Source organism: Falco biarmicus, chromosome 10 (assembly GCF_023638135.1).
Source record: "Falco biarmicus isolate bFalBia1 chromosome 10, bFalBia1.pri, whole genome shotgun sequence".
Taxonomy (NCBI): Eukaryota; Metazoa; Chordata; class Aves; order Falconiformes; family Falconidae; genus Falco; species Falco biarmicus.
In genome coordinates, this window is record NC_079297.1 from 29,621,477 (window position 1) to 29,641,546 (window position 20,070).

The 20,070-nt window shown below is 43.5% G+C and overlaps 1 protein-coding gene across 13 annotated transcripts in view; it reads left to right on the plus strand.

Annotated features, from left to right (window-relative positions):
• Nucleotides 1-5,899: 5,899 nt before the first annotated feature.
• The window catches only part of DENND5A (DENN domain containing 5A), a 70,878-nt gene continuing 56,707 nt past the window's right edge, over nucleotides 5,900-20,070 (plus strand). For 12 of the 13 annotated variants that reach the window (XM_056353692.1, XM_056353693.1, XM_056353695.1 and 9 more), the window contains exon 1: nucleotides 5,902-6,144. In XM_056353692.1, coding sequence (XP_056209667.1) covers nucleotides 6,042-6,144 — 103 coding nt within the window. In that variant the 5' untranslated portion in view covers nucleotides 5,902-6,041. Of the gene's footprint in view, nucleotides 6,145-20,070 lie in introns of all 13 variants that reach the window. The other variant, XR_008824241.1, reaches the window with a different exon arrangement.

Consider the following 20,070-nt stretch of genomic DNA (forward strand, 5'->3'; position numbering starts at 1 on the left):
AAGTGTAAGTTGAGAAGTGACAAGTCTTTCTTTTACATGTTAGTCAACTATGCTATTATGCAAAGTCAAAACACAGTTGGTTTGGGGTTTTTTTGTTAGGCAACTTTGAAGATTTTTGTGTATGTAAAATGCAGTGTGGACTGCTCTGCTTTGCATTAGAACCGAAGTGTGCTGCCTGCCTCACACCATGCAGTTTACTGTGGATTAAGCCGAACAACCAGCAGAATTGACTCAAGCAGGTAGATGGCCAAGAACTTGAAAGACCAAGCAGCTACTGCAGGTACATTTTTACAAATGTGAGGACTAACTGAAATAGAAGCCTTTGTGAGAGTTGTTGCTACAGGAATGAAATTCATACCTTTAGTGTTTTGCAGTAGAAATATATGAAAAAGGGACAAAACAAGAAATACATTTGGTTTAGTTGCTTTATTTTCTTTCATTCTTTAGTAACAGTGGAGTAATAACTCTGGGAATTGTGGGAGTTGAAGCACGAAGAGCCATACCTTCTAGTTAAATTCCTCCATTCAAAATTAAATTTGGCACAGTGAACAAATCTTGTCCCCGTGGTGCCGCACGAGTGCCTGTCCATGCCTTAGCACCCACTACAAAGCCCGTGCCAGAGAGGGAAAGTCAAACTCTCTCCTAAATAGCTGATGAGCTGTTTTTCATAATGGGGGATAATCTGTTCTGCAAGATTACAAAATACGGGAACTCCCCCCCTGGCCCCCCAAAGGCTGAAAAGAATTCAGATCAAATTGCAGAAAACTTTCCTTCTGTCATAAATAGTGTGAGGTTTGTGAACTATGTATTTTAGTTTGACGGTGTTAAGAGGGAAATGCAAGACTTTCTGACAGGAGAGCAGGATCTGGAGTGAGCTTTTCAAATTTCCCTGAAAGAGAAGTCAGTTATTCTGATTATTTTTATGACCAGTTGATGTCTTGCAGTGACACATTTCTGTCTAACTCACAGCTGGTGGCTTTATAGCTACAGGTCACACACAATGAAAGAAGTTATGGCCTTTTAATACGGGCAATAAATATGAATAAGAGCATAATATGTTTATTAACATACTGTAACTCCCCTTCCTGTTCTTAAAAATATTCCACCTAGTGTAGTAATACGTGTTTCATTGTTTTATAGTGCACAAAGAAGAACCTGGGTCTGGATCGTGAGAGCTGAATCAATGACTGGTGTATGACTGTGTGAGTGGCCTCATAGAAGCTCCTTTCTGTAGATAATCTTCAGAGAACTGTGCTTCTGTACGCCTCTAGGAAGTCAATGATACCTTTGTAGCTTTGAAAGGTTAGATGGAAAGTTAGTAGGCTGCTCTGGAGATGAGTGGTAGTCCCACAGTGGGAAGTGGCTTTTAAAATTCTGCTTTGACATTTATGGTCATAACTCCTGATTTTATTTTCTTTCCACAAGCTAGTCCTTGAGCAGTTTTATCCAACAATCAAATTTGCAATACTTACTGTACTACGAAGTATTCCGTGCCATGGAAAAGTGTTTTGAGCAGATCACTAAATCACTTGTATGTTTGAGTGTTCTGTGTTGAAATGATTTCTCATGGGGAGTATCCCAGGCAGGGGCTGGAAGGGCAGAGCCCTGCTGGTTTGTCACACCGCCTCCAGCGAGGGAGCAGGGCGGGCTGGGGGCAGCCTCAGCCAAGAGTCCTGGCCATCAGGCAAGTCTGAGGTCAAGCCAAAAAGGCAAATCAGCAACACAAGGTCAGCATCGGGTCCAGTAGGGGTAACTGGGTTCTGACACGGGCCTGCAGCCCAACTTAAATGGATCCATGGTTGGTGGGGTTGAGACCCCATCTGAGGCTGGTCAGGGCTACTAAGGCCTGTGGGTGCCCTCAGGACCTTCTTATAAGCAGTTTCTATTTTGATATGCTTGGCTTTGATGGGGCTTATCTGAACTACATCCTCTTAATATCCTCTGATTCCCTTCCATTGTTAAGGGAGATCCTAAATGCTCAGTCTGAATCTAAGCATCTACAGTAAATGAGACATTTTGATACCCAAGCCCTTTGTGGATCTAGTGTCTCAACAAGGACATGTGCCTGTCTGGCCTGAAGTCTTTGAACTTAACCAATGCGTGACCTTGACAATGTCAGTATTCTGCAGCTTCCTGAAAGCCTGTTGGTCATGTGTTTGCCTTGGTCCTGACATCAGTGGTGAAAATCGGGGTATTACCTTCCCTCTTCTTCAAGGTTGATTCTGTGGTCAAAGAACCGTGTAATGATACGTTCAACCTTGTTCTGCTGTGGGGTGCCTGTGCAGCCACTGGGTTGAGTGTCAGGCCTCTCACAAGCAGGAAACATGCAGACCACCTTGAAACTACGGATGTTTTCAAGAGCCGCCTTGGCTGTCAGTGCCTTGGCCCTTGCCTCCACTTTGGAGGACTCAGCTTCCTGAGGCTGGGGCACCATCCTCAAAAAGTGGAAGTGAAAGGAGCAGAAACAAATCAGACTCATCTACTTGCCCTCTGCCCTCATGTCTCATATTGACAAGTGGCCTGGAGCCACAGCCCTTTGGAGACTCTGGGGGCCCTTGTAGATACACCTGCACAATGCATGTATGACCTGCTCGCAAGCTGCACCACCAGGTGTGGGCTCCTGGAGCTAGGGAGAAGAGGGACAGTGCTGCATGGGAGCTTAAGAAGCGCTCAGCACCTTGATGTGAGGGTTTTCTGATCTGTGCTCTGATGTGGGAGGATGTGTGTTAGGTGATCTATGTGCAGGCTGTATTCCAGAAGTCCGTAGCGTGGATATTGCTTAAACCAAATTCATTGCCATTAGGCAATCGCAGCCAGTTTCAAGTGTCCAGTTTTGCAGACTGGAGAGGTTTGCTTTAACATTAAGTGTCACTGATGTTTTATTTCTTTTTAAAGAATCCAGGGTAAATATCTTCAAGTTGTTAGAAGATGCCTTGAACAATCAGCACACTGACAACTGTAGCAAACTGTTTATGCTTTGAGCTCTGTTACCTTTCTGTGCTTAGCTCATCTTGGGAAACAGCTGCACAGAAAAAAAGCAGATACCCTATTTCAGACTTGTTTCAGTTCTCAGAGCAGTGCTGAATGAAACTAATTTGCTGTTGGGGTTTCCTACTTACTGCTTATTAAACAAACTCTTCCAATAATCATGATTGTGATTGTTGGCAAAATAAATGTGAATTAACTAGTATGAGGAATGATTATGATATGTTCACATTAAGTTCTGTCTTCATGATTTTTAAAAGACTTTTATTCTCTTTGACTTAAGGTTTGAGCTTGAAAATCCCAGTCTTTGCCATTGAAAACAGCAGATGAATCAACAGTGATAGTCTTGCCAAAGACAATGAATCTTCTAAATCACTTCCTATTTACTAATATATCTTTACGATTCTCTGGCTAAAGAGTCATAGTTTCGACAGTTTTCACAATTCCACAGATTTATTTTCTCAACATCATGAAGAATACTTTCAAGAATTGATAATGCAGAGTGTCATTGCCTTACTCAAGGACATCTAAGGCATTTGCAAAGTTTGCTGACAAAATTGACGTACTTTGGGTGTTTTCTGTGATGGGAACATTGCTCATGAATACTGACAGATTAAAGCTACTGACCTTTGATTTTTATGTCACAGATGCTGCTTGTGGTCACTAGGCAAGAGGATTTAAAAAATTAAGTAATTGGTGGGGGAGGGGGTATATATAATGGAAAAGAGTCTTTGACAAAACGTGAGGAGAAAGATCTCACTGTTTGAGTACAACCACCGGATGCCTAGATTTAAGACACTAGACTGCAAGCTGGCTGGGAAGGCAGAGAATTTATCTGACAAAGTACGAATGAGCTTTTCACAGCAAAAATTGTGGTGATTTTTATCTGTCTTGATTAATTAACCTTTTGTTGATTCTGGTTCATGCAGTTCCTTCCTTCTTGTAGCAACTCAAAGCAGATCTGAATTTCTTAGTCTGAGAGTCTCCTATTTCTTGTCCCCTACCATGTTGCATAGCGAGGCGTGTATGCATTTGAATATTGCCGCTCAACATCACTTTTGATAGTCCTTTGCTTGCTTACTGGCCCATCTAACTGTATTTGCTGGAACAGTTAAAGTACAAGTAAGTACAGTTTGTTATTTCCCCATTTTACTCTTTATTTGACACCCCTGCACCCCACACCATTTTCTGTGCTGTTTCCCTAGACTTCTGGCAAGTCTTTCTGAGACCCTCAGGCTAGGACTTTTGTTTCTAAGGGTTAAACTACAGTTCAGGCTTACTCAGAAGTTTACCACATGCTGAATACGTTGTCCTTTGCCACATCAAAAGCAGACCGAGAAGCAAAATGTGTGAAAAATGCCTAGAGAACATAGCATAATAAAAGCAGCCAGATTTAGTTAGTTATGTTCTCTTGATGCTGTCTTCCGTAAACTACCAGGCAGGCTCAACATAATCTAAATGTATGTGCTTACTGTAGGGTTAACCTGAGACTTTCCTAATATTGCTCCTAATTATCCTGCTATCTTTATTGAAATCTCCCTCTCAAAAGTTGAATGGTCTGAACCATCAATCAAATCTAACCAATACTTCCATTGAAAACCCATTCTGTGACACACAGAGTCTTAATCAAGTGAATACTAATAGTACCAGCGCTTCTTTCAGTTATTCCTATTTCTGAGAAGGATGGAAAAGTTCTTCACAATTCGCTGGGCCAAATGGCATAAGAACTTAGGTATTGTTCTGCAAAAGGCTGTAGACCCTTGGCAGTGAAGTCTTGCATGTGCTGCTCTCTCTCGTGCATGCAAAGTACTCTGTGTGTCCTGGCAATGTAATCTCCAATATGTGAAGTTTCACATGCCTGATAGCGTGTTGAGTTAATTAGTGTCTGATGAATTCAGTATTATGGATGCAGCCTTCACTACTTGGGCAGTTCTAGGTAACAATCCTAAAAGACTGAAAAGTTTGAATTTCTCCTAAGCCCTGCAAGATAGGGAAGAGTTCTGATGTGAAAGCCATAAATAGAGAACTGAGTGAGAAGGGGAACTGCTTGCAGACCTGATTTTGATTTTAGTCTAATGCAGCTGTCCCAGCTCTCTCTATGGTCAGGGGGAAGATGCTCCCAGCTCAGGGCACGGGTGTGTTACAGTCCCTCCACAGCCCCAGTGGGTTTCAGTCACTCCTGTTTCTTCCCAGGGTTTTTTCGCTTTCCACGCTGGGCCGGGGGGACAGGCAGATTTTGCTCAGCTGTGCAAGCCCGGCTGCCAACAGAGCTGTCTGTGACGTTCATTCAAATAGGAAAAAAAACCCCAACAACCTAAACCCACATATCCCAAAGGCACATCCCCTGCACCCAGCCTCTCTCCCCGGACCCGGGCCGTTCAGGGGGCGGCTGCTGCGGGCCGTGACAGCCGGGGCAGCAGCCGTCAGGGAGCGGGGTGAGCAGCTGTCGGTGCCGGGCCGAAATGCAGATGTGCTTTTAAAGCACACCACCACCGCTAAACCGCGTTTCGAGCGGGTAGCCGCTGGCAGAGCCTTGTCCACTGTTAACCGCGGGGGGGCGGGGGCAGAGCCTCTCCCTGGCTGAGGAGAGCCTCTGAGGGGAAGCCCTCAGCCCCCGACCCCCGCAGCTCAGGCCGGAGCTGTAGCTGCGGGCCCCTGGCCAGGAGGCGCGGAGCAGAGCCGCTGTCCTGCGGCGCTCTGACCGTGTCCCCTCACGGCTGCCCGCCCGCCGCAGCGTCCCCCCAGAGGCGGCCGCCAGCCTGACCGCGGCGTGCCGGGCCGCCCGCTCTGCGCGCGCAGCGCCCCCCGCCCCGCGCCGGAGCAGCAGCAGCACGTCATCCCCCGGGCCCAGCGCGCAGGCGCAGCATTGCGGTTCCCTGCCCGGGCCGCCCCCCCGCAGGAACAGCTGGGGGCTGTACCCACAATGCCGTGCGGCGCTGCCCACTCCGCTCCATCATGGAGGCGGCCGGCGCAGCTGGCGCAGCTGGCGCAGCCCCGCCGCCCGCCGCCGCCCGGCCCCGCACCCCCTGAGCCCCGCGCACCCCTCGGGCTCCAGCATGAGCGGCGGCGGCGGCTCCTCGGCACCCGGCCGCTTCGCCGACTACTTCGTCATCTGTGGGCTGGACACCGAGACCGGGCTGGAGCCGGACGAGCTCTCCGGTGAGTGGCAGGGGGGCGGCGGCCGCTCACGGGCGGCGGGGGGGGCGGCGGGGGGGCCGCTCTGCGGGTGGGTCAGGCCTTGCCGCCTCCCGGCGCGGTGGCTGCGGGGCGGCTGAGGGAGCCCCCGCCCCGCGCTGTGCGGCTGCCCCGGCGCTTGCCGCGCTGAGGTGCCCGGCCGCGCCGGTGTGCGCTGGTGCGCCGAGCTCCTCAGGAGCCCCAGGGAGCTGCCCCTTCCCCGCGGGCGGCCTTTGCGAGGCACGGGGGGGCGGCGGGGTTACCTGGCGGCGGCTGTGCCCCGGCAGCGCCCCGCGGGCCCGGCTGCGCTCGCCAGCTCTGCCCGGGCTCTCGGACGCTCGAACTGCGCCGGGTCCGAGCGAGTCGGGTGGCGGAGAGACAGCGAGGGCTCTTCGCTTGTCCTGTGTGGAGTTGTGTTGTAGCACAGCACAAGAACTTTCTTCCGGCGGTATCTGAAAAGAAATCAGGCGGAGAAGTAATTACTCTGTTAGATGAGGACGTTCACACTGCCTACACAGCTCAGTCGGATTGATCTGTCCTGCCACGCTGTGTCAAACCCGGGTTTTTAAGATTAAAATTCTGTTCTTTGCTTTAGCAGCACCTTTTTTCAGCTTTAGTTTCACCGTACTGGCTTCAGTTAAATTAGATTGTTGTTAGCATCTCTCTTTGGAAAGATAGAGGAATACACTGGTGAAGACCTGACCTAACATCAGTACCTGTTTTGTGTATTTGAGCTCAGAACTTGACCAATGATACATTCCTTCCTTTTCGTTTTTTTTTTTTTCTTTCCTTTTTTCCCCAGTTAGCTGGCTTTTATAAGATGTTATGAGGGTTTTTTCACACCACTGTATTTAAACACGCACACACCCCCACCCAAATAAACACTTGTTTCTTGTGGAGTGAAATTTGTGTTACTAGAACTGACTTCTTACTTTGAACTCTCCTCAGCTTTGGCTATGATGGAAACTTCTCAGCTTCAAACAGGATTTCTCATCTGTGCCTCATGCTGAGCAGTACCTTATTATGTTTGTCTAATGTTAAAATAACTGTAGGCGACAATTTGAGGCTTGAAGAGTGAACACAGCATAATGGTCTGCTCTATAACAGCACTTTACAGCACCAATTTAATTTAGGAAATCCAAGAGAACAAAATGTAATACAATTTCTTTGAAGGATATGTGAGGTTCCATGGATTTTTCTTGATTAAATCACAAGTGAACAGAATTTCTAGATTAAAAATGGTTCCTGATGTTAATTTTGTTATTTTTCATTTACTATGTATCTATTTGTGTAACATAGTGCAAGGCACACTCAGTAATACTCCCTGATCTTGATAGGAACATGAATAACTCTCCTCACATAATTGAATTTTAAACCAGCAGTGTATTACTTTGAGCTAGCTATCTAATAGTAAACTGGAAGACATCAGTGCCTTTTCTTAAATGTTCTGTCTGAGTGTACAGGTCTGAAAGCTGGATTATGATGTTCTTTCTGTATTTGCTTCCCCGGTCAAGGACTACACCTATAGTATGTAAAACTGTAGCGTGCAGTGTCTTGGGACTCTGCTGCTCCACCATGATACTGTGTAATGGTGTTGCTTGTGACAAGGTGCAGGGTTTAAGGGAGAAGAGGTTTTAGTATTTATTGGGGAGACTGATTTTTGCATGATTTGAGGAAAGGGTTTCAAAAAAAGAAGAGGGAAACAAGGGGGAGGAAGATAAATTTATGATAACATCGCAATATATGAGCTAGTTGGAATTCCGGTGCATTTTCTTGAGTTTGTTGTGCTATTAATAATGCATGATAGTGTGACTGATAATGCTTTCAAATTATGTCTTAGGTTATAGCCTTCTCCAGTGTCCACTGATATAAATGGAAAGGGCCTCTGTTGATTTCAGTGGCTTTTGGAAAAAGCTTTGAAACACTTTGTACTTCCTGGAAGGCTTTCTTGTTTGAATGAAAGGGTTATTGTGCGCTGGTTTCCCCCCCCCCCCCCCCCCCCTTCTTAATTCTGTGCTGAAAAACAGATTCTGAATCCTTGTACTGTTGAAACAATTTGCTTCATAAGTGTCCATTGTTGGAAGAGAGGTGCTGGCACTTCAGCTGGTGGGTGCAGGGGTGGGGAGCGGGATGCTTCCCCAGCACGGTGAAGCCGAGCACGGCAGGTCTCTCCAGGGCTTTCCTGCATCAGAGCTGCCGGAGCTGAGCGTGGCATGATGTCATTGCTACCCCACCGCCGCAGGGAACTGGCGGTTGCTGCCAGGGCCTCCAGGGATGTTGCCGGCAGACTTTGTTCTCACCAAGCTAATGAAACTGTGTATTTCAGGTATTCAACCTTAATATTGATGATGCAGCGTTTTCTGCAGACTTGTAAATGAAGCATAAGATCATGAATTGATGCTTGGTCTAGTTACTTTGCTGGAAGAGACACCTCTGATAGCCTTTTTCCTTTGTATGTGGGAAGCTTACTAAATAGCACAGCTGTAACACTTTTTCCTCAAAAAGTTCCCAGACTGATGAAAAATGCACAGTATATGTATATGCATATGTTTTCTTTTAATATAGTGATAAATACTGTATTTAGGACTTTGTAGTTAGCATGGGTTAAAGACAGTGTGTTCTTGATCACTAGGGCTTTTTTTATCCCCAAATTAAAGTGATCTGGTTATCTGGACATCCTTTCTTAGTTTGATAATTGTGTTCCCACTGGGAGTTCTGTTAAAGCAGATAGAAAAAATTTACTAGGTGGCAGTAAAACAAAACCAACACAAGAAATGTCAAAATGTTGCTGAACTGGACGAGAGAGGAGCTGAGGCACGTTTCCACATTTCCAGATGGGTGTGCTAGAAGTGGTGACAGAAATCTCTTAAGTATACTGCAAAGGTCTCTTGCAGATACATTCCCTTTGCAGAGGAAACTACAGAATGGTTGAGGTTGGAAGGGACCTCTGGAGCTGAAGCAGGCTCACCTAGGGCCAGTTGCCCAGGACGGTGTCCAGATGATTGCTCGGTATCTCCAAGGATGGTGTCTACCCAACCTCTTGGGGCAACCTATGCCAGTGCATGGTCACTCTCACAGTAAAAACAGTGTTTCCTGATGTTCAGATGGAACCTCCTGTGTTTCGGTTTGTGCCCATTGCGCCTGGTCCTGTCACGGGGCACCACTGAAAAGAGCCTGCCTCCATCCTCGTTGTGTTGTCTCTTCAGCTATTTATGTCCATTGATAAGATTCCCCCCAAGCCTTCTCTTCTGCAGGCTAAAGAGTCCCAGCTGTCTCAGCCTTTCCTCATGTGAATGATGCTCCAGACCGTTGAGCATCTTCATGGCCCTTTGCTGGACTCATCTGTCTTGTACTAAGGAGTGCAGAACTGGGCACAGCACCCCAGGTGTGACCTCACCGGCGCTAGGCAGAGGGGCAGGATCGCCTTCCTTGACCTGCTGGCAACGCTTCAACTAACGCAGCCCAAGATACCATTTGCCTTCTTAGGGACGAGGGTGTGTTGCTGGCTCATGGTCAGCTTGGTGTCCACCAGGAAATCATGAAATGTGTCAACTACTGAAAATCTTCTGTCTGCAATATAACTCCTTGTAATGCTGCAACATTATGAGAGGATTTCTTAATTTAGGTTGTATGACTGTACCCTGGAAAGGTAATGAGAATGAAGTCGTGCCTATCTCATCCTTCAGCTGGAGTCCCTTATCTGTTGAGTGAGTTAGGTGTGATCTGAACGATGGTGGAAATACTTGTATTATATGGAACTATTGGAGTTTTTGTTCTGCACTCTTTTTCACTAAAGACTTTGCTTTCTTTTCCTCCTCCGTGGTGTCTTAGTCTTTAAGGATCACTTGTTGATGGAGTTTGTTACAGAGTGGCAAAACAAAGGATCAACTTGCCTTTGCATTTCATTATGGGTAATTGTATGCTGGGAGTTATTGTTACAAAATATGAAACTCACCCAGATACCTGGACACCATATTCTAATCTAAGGTTCTATATTACATATGCCTTAGGAGTCTTGCATGTCATATCATAAAGATGGTAATAGTTATTTCAGAAATAACAGTGTTATAAAAGAGATGCAGTATTAAAAAAAAAGGAAGAAAATGCTTATAATCTATGAAGAAAAGATTGATGCTTTAATATTAAGATTGTGTTTTTTAAAAAAATCTTAATCTGGAAGACTAGGGCTACTGACTTGTCTGTCACCAGTATTTCTTTCTGCCTTTCTGCCCAGTCTGAGCTTGTCTTTTAAGGTTTGGTCCAAAAATTAGTTTACTTGGGTAGACGGACTTGTGTGCCTTTTGCCAGGGTCCTTATCAGGGTGCTTTGAGTTGTCCATCTGATCATGAGCTTCATCCTTAAAGAAGGATGAAAATTAGTTGGAGTCCATCCGTATGTCCAGGAAATATCCTTCCTGTAGGCACCCTTCATGTGCCTTTTCAGAATCCATATTAGATCTCCTTTCACTCTAGTATATGATGATGTGATACCATTTTCATTCTTCATCTCTCATACCTTCTTTTCTATTTAATGGTGTTGAGGCAAGAACTGTGTGTGTAGATGATGTAGCATGACAGGACTGATTCCGAGTAAGGCATTTGTATGCTGGGACAGTAGCCACTTTATTAGTGCCAGTGTGTGAAATTCTAAATTGGTACCTGGTGTACAGTACTCATCTAGCTCCACTCAAAATTAAACTGACAAACTGATATTAGAGCATTTCTCCTCACCAGTAAAATAGAAATGTTGTCTAACCTCATCTCTCTGTAATTGAAGGGTCATTATTTTTCTATTTTGTTGGCTTCAGACTTAAAATGACAGCTTATCTTCATATGTTTCCTGTTGATAGGGTTTATTTTAACAGTATTCCGTATCAACATAAGCTTTCAAAAAATATGGGTGTGATGAAATGATTGAAGGCATTTATCAAATACAGAAACCAATAAATTGCTTAGTATTTCAGAGTCAGGGTGGTAGTTTCCTCTGTAGTAGTCCATGTAGTAATGCCGATATCGACACCTATGTTGGTTTCCAAGTTCAACAGACCTAAATAGTTGCAGGCTTTTATTTGCCCCAAAGGTATTTGTAAAGGGTAGATAAAGGGAAAGAGGAGAAAGAAGAAGAGGTAGCTTAATTTAAATTATCAGATATAATTTTCTGTCTGACATTTGACCTGTTTTGTATTTTCCTCTTTTGAGCATTTTTATATTGGAATTAAGACACGGCATTTTGGGTTGGAGCCAGCTGTGGTTCTTGCAGTGAAGCTCCTCTGCAGTACTGTTTATTCCTTGGGTAAATAGCTTGTGAGTAAATCCCTCCATCTTTGCTATGGTAGTGGCACCATCGCTTGCTGCAGAAGTGAACTGCGTTGGTGGGAACCATTGCTTGATTTTTTTTTTTTCCAAAGGCTGAAGTGTTCTGTGAGTTTGAGGTTTTGTTTTTGGTGGTTTTTTTCCCCGCTCTTCCTCTCTTTGTCCATAATGTGGATGGTATTGGTGCAGGCTTCCCACAGTTCCCGAATGGTGTGCCACTTCCCTTGGGGATTCGTTCTGAGACTGAAAGGGAGATTTTTCAGTTTCTCTGCTTCTCTGAGATTGCTAACCAAGGTGTTGGCTCGGTGGGGGGCCTCTCCCGTAGCACCGAGGCTTGGACCACACACTGTTTTCACACAGGTCACTGTGGATGGGCAGTAGATGGCAACAACTTTTGGCTGGACTTACACTGGCACATGTGAAACATTATAATCCGGATAATAGTTTATTCCGCTTCTCTCTACCCCCCTCTATCTTTTCCCAAGAAGCTGGAGCTGTTTGCTGTGTTTGAGTGCCAAAAAGATCTTTTGTCTCTTTGGGAACCGAGGCAGACGTGCTAGGGTAGCTGATATGTAGAATAAAGAATGGGAGAGCTGATGTAAGAGGGAAGCAGCTGTACTTTGCTGAACTACGTTTGAAGCCACAGTTTATTAGATGATGTTTCTGTAACGCCAATCTTGTGATTACTGTATTTGTATTTTAGGTTAAATTGAGCTGTGCGCTGTGCAGAATCATGCCCTCAAACCCCCCAGAACTCTTCATTCTTCCACGCTTCAGTGTTCGGTTACAAATTCAGCTTATTTGGAAGGCGCTTGGGTAAGATGTGGGGGAGGAGAAAGGTTATAGGTTCTTGATTTGAATGTAGGCTAAAGATGCTGAAACAGCGCCTAAGGAATTAAAGAGTTTACAAGTCTGACTTTTGAAGCTTTTTGAAAAAGCCATAGGAATTCCACCTTATTAAAGCAAGGCATACAAAGATGGGTTGATTTGGCTTTTTGTTCCTTCGGGTTTTTTGTGTTGTTTCTTTACAGTTTCTTTTGCCAGTGAGGAACTACACAAAGAGAACATCTTAAATGGATTCTATGGGAAATACTGCTGTATACAAATAATAAAACACTTTTTTTTAATTAAATCTTCCAATTATGGATCCTGTAGTTACAAAATACTACAATTGTTTTTATCTGCCTTTTGAAATTAGTGATGTCCTGCTTGAGTGTTCTTGGTAATGACTTCTCATACTTATCTTTTGAATTCCCTCTAACCTGCCGGGCTCATGTAGCAGAAATAATGCACATGAAGTGACAATGTCAGAAGCAATTACTTAGTGATGGATGTTGTGCAGTAATTATTCTCTCTGAATTTCTTGACAACCCTTTCAGATTTGTGGTTGGTAGTCAGGTTTGCAGTGAATTGGAATGTTAACCTGTGGGAGACTTAAAATATTACTGCACAGAGAAGTTATCAAGCATTCCAGCACAATCTGATAAATGATGAAGTATTTCCTTGGAGTGCTTCTGTGCAAGGCATATTGCTGAATCTGTCCAGGAAAATGCCACTTTGTTTATTGTTTGATGGTCCAGAGACCTTTGTTTCAAACCTTGTAGAAGTGCAGCATATCGCCTTTTCTATTTTTTTTTTTTTTTTGTTTTTTACTGGTTGTATGATCAGCCACAGTAGGTACAATGTGTACCTCTGTACTGAGTCTTTTACATGCTGATATTGAAGCATCTTGAAAAAGGAACTTTATTGCATTTCATGGATAAGTGATCTGCGGACAGGTAACATGGCAGTCACAAGCAACCTCTTCATTTTCAGATATAGCAACATTTCACTGTCTGAGGAAAACCAGTTTGGTTTTACAGAAACAGATATTCTTTCAGCATGACTTCAGGTGAGTTTGGAAAAGTTTTTTTGCACTTGTAGTTGCTGCTGCTTGTGGCTACAGTTGAACTCTCTTACAGAAATGCGTGGTCAGAGGTCTCAAGGTTGCTGCAATGTAATGATCTGTGCATTGCTTCCATTCTCTACAAGCATAAATTTTTATGAGCTGTTATACTGTTTGCGTGTAATATTCATCCTTAACTTGCTACTTTCAGCCAACTCCCTTACCAATTGGTGTTTCCTGATTTTGCTCCTCAAGCCCAGCACTGTCCTACTGAACTGTCACCAGAATTGCATTGTGGAAGAGATAAGTCCCTTAAGTTAACAAGGTCAGTACCAGCTCTGACCAGTGTAAGACTGTCATGTCCCTTTCTGGTTTTTTTTTGTGTGTGGTCTGGGAGCTTGGAATGTGAAATCACACATTCAAAAGTTTTGCTGTGAAGGCTGGTAAAATTTCTATTTGTCAGTATCTCAATCATTTCTGAGAATGAGTCGGGCAGAGATTTTACGGCAGCCCAGGCCAATCTAACTGTAGGTTCTGTGGAACCACATCTCCCTTTTCCTGTCCTCACTGCAGTTGTGTGCTCCTGCCTCCTTCCCTTGCACAAGCACTAGCTAGACCTGCTGGATGTGGTTCAGTGTAGCAGGTTCCAGGGAACACCAGGCGTTGGTGTGAGGAAGGAGGTGGGTAGTGCCCGGCCATTGAACAAATTGGCACAGGTGCCCTGAAGCACAGCCCCATTGGGGGCCGTTTTCGAAAAGTTTTTTAGGCTGAAATCCGTGTGGATGGTTTGCAGAGCACTGACCTGACCTCTAAGGGGTTTGTGATGCAGAGGGTGCGAGTTACTTACGGCTCTGTGAGGCTGCTTTAGTGCTGCAAGGTCATTGCAGGCAGTGGGCGTTGCAGAGGTGTCCCAGTGTTCACACCTCCCCTGGAAGTGTGCTCGGGATCCGTGGAGTAACCTTCACAGCACAGAGGTCTGCACGTGTATGTGTTAGTGGCCATGAGAATGGCTGCCATTTCACAGGTGAGGCCTTAAAAAGAGGAAATCTCATCTTGGAAAATGAAGGAATGTGGACGTGTCCACTGAATGAGGTGTACTGAGTGTTCTTTGAATAATTCATTGCAGGAATAGTCCTGAGTCTATATGTGTGGGTGGCAGTGTGTGATCTGGGAAGTACTTGTGTGGTGTGTATGTGTGTGGATATTTGTTTTTTTCAATTGTGTGTCTTTTCTTCCCTTTTCTTCATATAAAGTCTTCCACAGGTAAAACGATGTGTAACATAATGTTTTGTTTTCCTCAAGCTGGACCAGGGAAGGGATTTAAGTCACGATGACCTTGGTTCTGTGGAACCACAAGCCATCGTCTTTGTTCATGACTTGGAACAAAGGGGTGGTATGTAGTTACAGGTGGTTAACTTGGGCCAGTGACTTGTGTTTTCAGCACTGAACAAAAGTACTGGACTTTGCTCTTCCTGTTCTAATCAGATTTTTGTATTGAAAACATTATTGAAAATGTGAATCGTGCCTAGTGAAGAAGAAAGGTAAGCTTGACGTGGTACATGTAAAAGGAAGAAAACTCAAGTGGTTGGTGAGATGATAAGGAAGGATATAGTCAGAGCTAAGACAAACTTTGGAGTTTTGTCATTTGCTGACAGTCTGATCAATGGATACCTGATTAATTTTCTGGTGTTAGAAGTCACTTCTATTTTAAAAAAAAGGAAAAAGATGACTTTGTTACAGAGCGGTTTTTGGGGAGGGTGTTTGGGCAGTCCTTATTAAGGCAGGTTACTGCAAAACCCAGGTTTCAAAGGTTAGATAACAAGATGGAACATACTACACAGGACCCCTGTACTGAGATGGCTGTCTAGCAAAACTTTTTGCTGACCTCTGTATGTCATTGGAACCTGCCTGAAAGTCTTCATGTGCATTTTAAAATATGCCTTTCTTTAATGCAAAACCTCAGTGGTATCCCAGAAGAATAGAAATACTTAAAGGACTGGACAGATGCTTCAATAACATTTGGTCCTTGTGCTTTTACAGATGTGTTTCCATCCGTCCTCAGAGCTGGAGGGCAATGGGAGCACAACAAGTAAGGACATTTAAATGGATGGGACACGTCACAGTAAAAGGAGATCCACAGGGGTTCCAGGAGGGTTGCCTGAGATGGTCTGTGCTTCTGTTTGCTCGGGCTTTCTGTCTCACAGAGTTTGGCAGTCTTAGAGGGGTGTGAGGAAACAGCTGATTTCTATATTAAATATACTTAAAATGTGCTTGTCTTCTCTTCTGTTTTATATTTCTAGTACACATGAAAGAGCTGTGTTCTATTCTGAAGTGAAGCCACCCTTTTCCTTTCTTGGTGTCTTCTGGTGCACATATTTCATATCTGTTGTGTAATGGGAGTGCCTGCCCCCCCCGCCCCAGAGAACACGCCAGTCATTGTAATTTTGAGTGCTGCTCCTGTTGTTTAGTTGGAAGCAGACCTAAATATCTTTCTGGAAGTCTTTTTTCTGTGGCTAGAACAGAAAAGTAGTTCAGTAAAACAATTCTGTTTTTAAGAACATTTCCTTTAAAATTTCTGCCGGGCAGTCTTGATTAAAATCCATGGAGTACATCTGCCTTCCCGTGTTACGTGCAAAATGTTGTTTGTTGTTTTGTTTTTTTTAAAAAAAAAAAAAGTGGGGGTTTTAGGATGCTTTTAAAGATGCAAGCTGAGGAATTTCTTTGGGATTTTCCTGTTTGTTTTTTAAAAAGCTGCTGTGGATTCTTGATGGTTTCTTCTGTCACTTCCCTGTCCCAGCTCTTCCCGCCCTCCTTGAGACAGTACCAGAAAAACAGAAACAAAAGCTTTTGGTTTCCTGACCTTACAATCACAGAATGCAGATGTCCTCAGCTGTTTTTCTGTGGTGCTTTAAATTTATTGTTGTAGCATTTGAAACTGTTCCAGAGTATGTGTGGCAATATATTCTGTTATCAACTCGATGAATGCTGGAACTTAAATGATGAGTGGGCATATATTAACTCCTCTAAATTTTCCTTTGCTGTAGAGGGTTTGGAAGAATTTATGCTATCAAAGCACTGGGTGATGAAGAGATTATTTGTATCCAATGGAGTTCACACTACACATCCAGTAATGAGATGAACTCTAGTTTTTTATTTCAGTTCACAGTGAGGTTCTTGGTGTTGCAGTACTCGAAACATTACAATTCTTGAATTCGGGAAAGCAAAAGAAAATGGGAAAACAGCAGGCTCTTTTACAGTTGATGGATTAGGGTTAACTTACCTCTTTGTCCTCACCTTTTTGGTGACTGCAGTAGAAGAATTGTATGTTTTGTCCATTCAACATTCAGGTGTATGTTGTATGCTGAAAGGAGAGTTTTCTCATGGGTTTAGAATAAGGGATTGTTACAAGCAAGTTTGGGTTTCCTAGATGACAAACAGGGGGGAAAAAAAATAAATTGGAGCCTTTCGTCACTCTGGTTATTTCCTTCCCCTTCTCTCTACTTCCTTTAAGGAAAGTCCTTCAGCTTTTACAGATGCAGGATGGCACTCCACCCAGCACACATTTCAGCTGCACTTAGGATGGATACCTAAGGAGAGGGCAGCGTGTCCCTAGTGCATGTTTGCACCTTTGCTTTAGCAAGGCAGAGAGTGGACAGCCTTTGCCTTTGAGCTCTTTTGTCAGGGAAAGTGGAACACTAACTTGTGTAAAGACGTTTTTAGAGGAAGTCCCAGGTGTGAAAATCATGGATTGTGGGTCTGTTGCAAATCCAATGGAATGACAGCCCCCAGAGGCAGTGGTTGAAACCCCGAATTTATTGAAGGCAGTGAATGAAAACCCTCATTCCAGCTGCTTAAACAGCAGTGCTGCAGTAAAATGAAAGTGATCCTGAAGATTTTCTCATATGGATAACCTGATCTGCTTTAAAAACTGGTAAAAGTCCCAGTTCCAGTAACAAACTTGTCCCACCACTTCAGCTTGTACTGTGCCAGGTGGATTTGCCAACAGGGGAAAGGGGGATAGAAGTGCAGGACAGAGGGTTTATGTGTTTCAGGATAAAAGGGAAGAATTCTTCTTTGTGTATATCTGAGGAGGAGGTTTGCTGGGGAAGGGAGCCTTCTCTAATGAGAAATACGTGCGGTTCTGGTTAAGGAGGAGGAACTGGAAGGAAGGAAACAAGTCATAATCTGAAGGCATTTGTCCATGGATGGAGTGGCTGTTTGCTTACAGATTTGGCAGCTGCACGTTTTCTTGAATCATGGTCTTTATTCCAAGAATTCTTGTTTAATGTCTTTCTTGCCTTAGTCTGCCAAACTTTGGATGTTTATTGCCTACATTGTAGAGGGTGTTTTTTTTGCAGTTATATATGGTTTAGTATTTGTTAAAGAAGGAATCAGAGAAACTTACTTTTTAGTTTTTAAAGTAAACTTTGGTTAATTGTTAGTATATGAATAGCTCTCTAGGTATGTATTGAACGGACTTTTCTTTAATATTAGAATATAGGGTTCTGAAAAATCAGAATGGTATTGCTCTCCAGAGGGCTAGGTCTGTGGGTTTTTTTTAGCTTCCCTCCTGTTGTCTGTTTTTTAAGGGCTAGAATGAATCAACAGATTGACATCTCATTTCACATCTAGTGTGGTACAGGCCATATAATTTAATTATTTGTTTGATTATCCCAGTTTTACTTTTAAGACTTGGAAATAGAGTATTTGACCATTTCCATTGGCTAGTGGAAACATGGCAAATCTTATTTTTAACAAAAATCTTTTACCTTTGCTGTTAAGATACTGATTCTTGGCTTGACTGTCTTTCCCTGCATGCATCTTTAAGCACCTGTTTTTGCTTTTACAATGTAACAATGTCAACTATTGGTCATCTGTCAGCTTGACTAATCAAGAAGTCCTCAATACAGAAGTGTACACACCACCTCTTCCCCCCAGTGCCCCCCTTCCCCCAAATTGCTTTCATTTGCTTTGTACTTTCACCCTTTCTACAGTGTGGATTCCAGAAGTGTGCACACTTTCTGTTTTGCCAGCCAACTATTTTTGTTTAAACTTGGACCATAAATTTTGGAGCTGGAGTAATTTTATGTTCGGTAAATATAATTATCTTAATATCTATAGCCTTATTGTGTGTGCTGAGAACGATTTCTGGCTGAAGTGGGAATCCTACTACTGTTTATGACATTAGCTGCTGGTTTTAGATTAACTTAATTCTAAACGTGTTGTGGACTGCTGACATTCTTGTATCTTTGGAAACAATTCAGACTTTTTTTTTTTTTTTCCCTGTGTGTTAGGTCCTTTGACAGGTGTGCTATTGCAGTTACTCTGTTTTTATCCAAAACCCAAGAATGAGAGAGATTGTTTTCAAAATGTCCTATGATGTCTGTTTTCACCTAAGTATGATGGCTTTGTGCTTCATTCTATTATTTAAGTGAAAGCAGGATAGAATTAGTCTGTTCTTTGCGTAGTGTTTATAATTCTTGCACTATTCAGATCCCCTTGTTGACTGACGTCTGACTTGCAACCCGCACTTGGGAAAGTCTCAACTCTTTGGCTGTCATGGTCAGATCAATCTCAAGCCCCAACCCCCCCCCCGCCCCCCGCCACGCAAGCTGGGATGAATCCCACCATTGCAAGATTCTTTGAAATGTGGTGTAGAAAGTGCAGAAGTAAAGGGTACGGTTATAGGGCTCTGTGGAGTCTTCTGAATCCTAAGTTCAGTTTTCCTGCATAGTACAGGAAAGCTGCCCTAAGTGTATGGCTCGTAGTTTCTGTTGCTGTTACAGACTCTCATTGTTCTTATTCATGTGTTTAATTACAGCAATATGCCTGTTGGAAGCTGTTTTATATTTGCTTCATTAAGACATTCATTTTAGCAGCAGCAGGAATTGCATGTACAACCTCTGTGTGGTGAGAGTGTCCTTGTGTGGAAAGTATGAAGTTAATGTTTTGGATGTCGTGTATATAATAACTGTACACCAAGACCAAATGAGTTGAATTAATAACAGGCTGTATCATAAGAATGTAAAGAAGCTGTGTGGCAGGGTGAAAGCAACAAACCACTTAATTAGAATCAGCGTAGCTTTCTGGATGTCTTTGTTTTGTAATTATTTTGAGCAGATCAGCGGACTTGATGAACAGACAAAGTGCCAGTATTGATGATTCTTTAAAATCAGTCTTGTGCAAGTGTTTAGTTCTTTCATCGGGCACTTTTTCTGGTAACTAGTGTAGCTTCTTCTGACGTGCTCTTTACTGTCATAGAGGGAAAACTGAGCTAGATTCTATCTCTGAAATAGCTGCTCAGAGACTTTTTTTCCAGCTATTGTGCAGCGAGAAGTTCCTGTACAGTTCTTAGTCTTGCCTAATTTTTAGAGTTGCACCACTGCAGTCACTTCCCAAAACCTAAAACTAAACAGTGAATTGACAGCATATACAAAAGACTGTATAAGTTTTTAAAAAGTTTTGTTTGCAAAGTATCCCTGGCAATTTTTTTGATCAAGTTTGCCCTTTCTAATTAAAGACAACTTAGGACACATGGTATTCCGCTGGACTAGATAGAACTTTATTACATGAATGGAAACTTTTCATGGCAGAGTGTGGGTTACAGAGAAGAATGATTGATTGATGTATTGAAGAGGAAAAAAATCTGGGGTTAGAAGCATACTTATAAAGAAACAAACTACTCAGCAGGGAAAACTGAATCATTGCAATCAC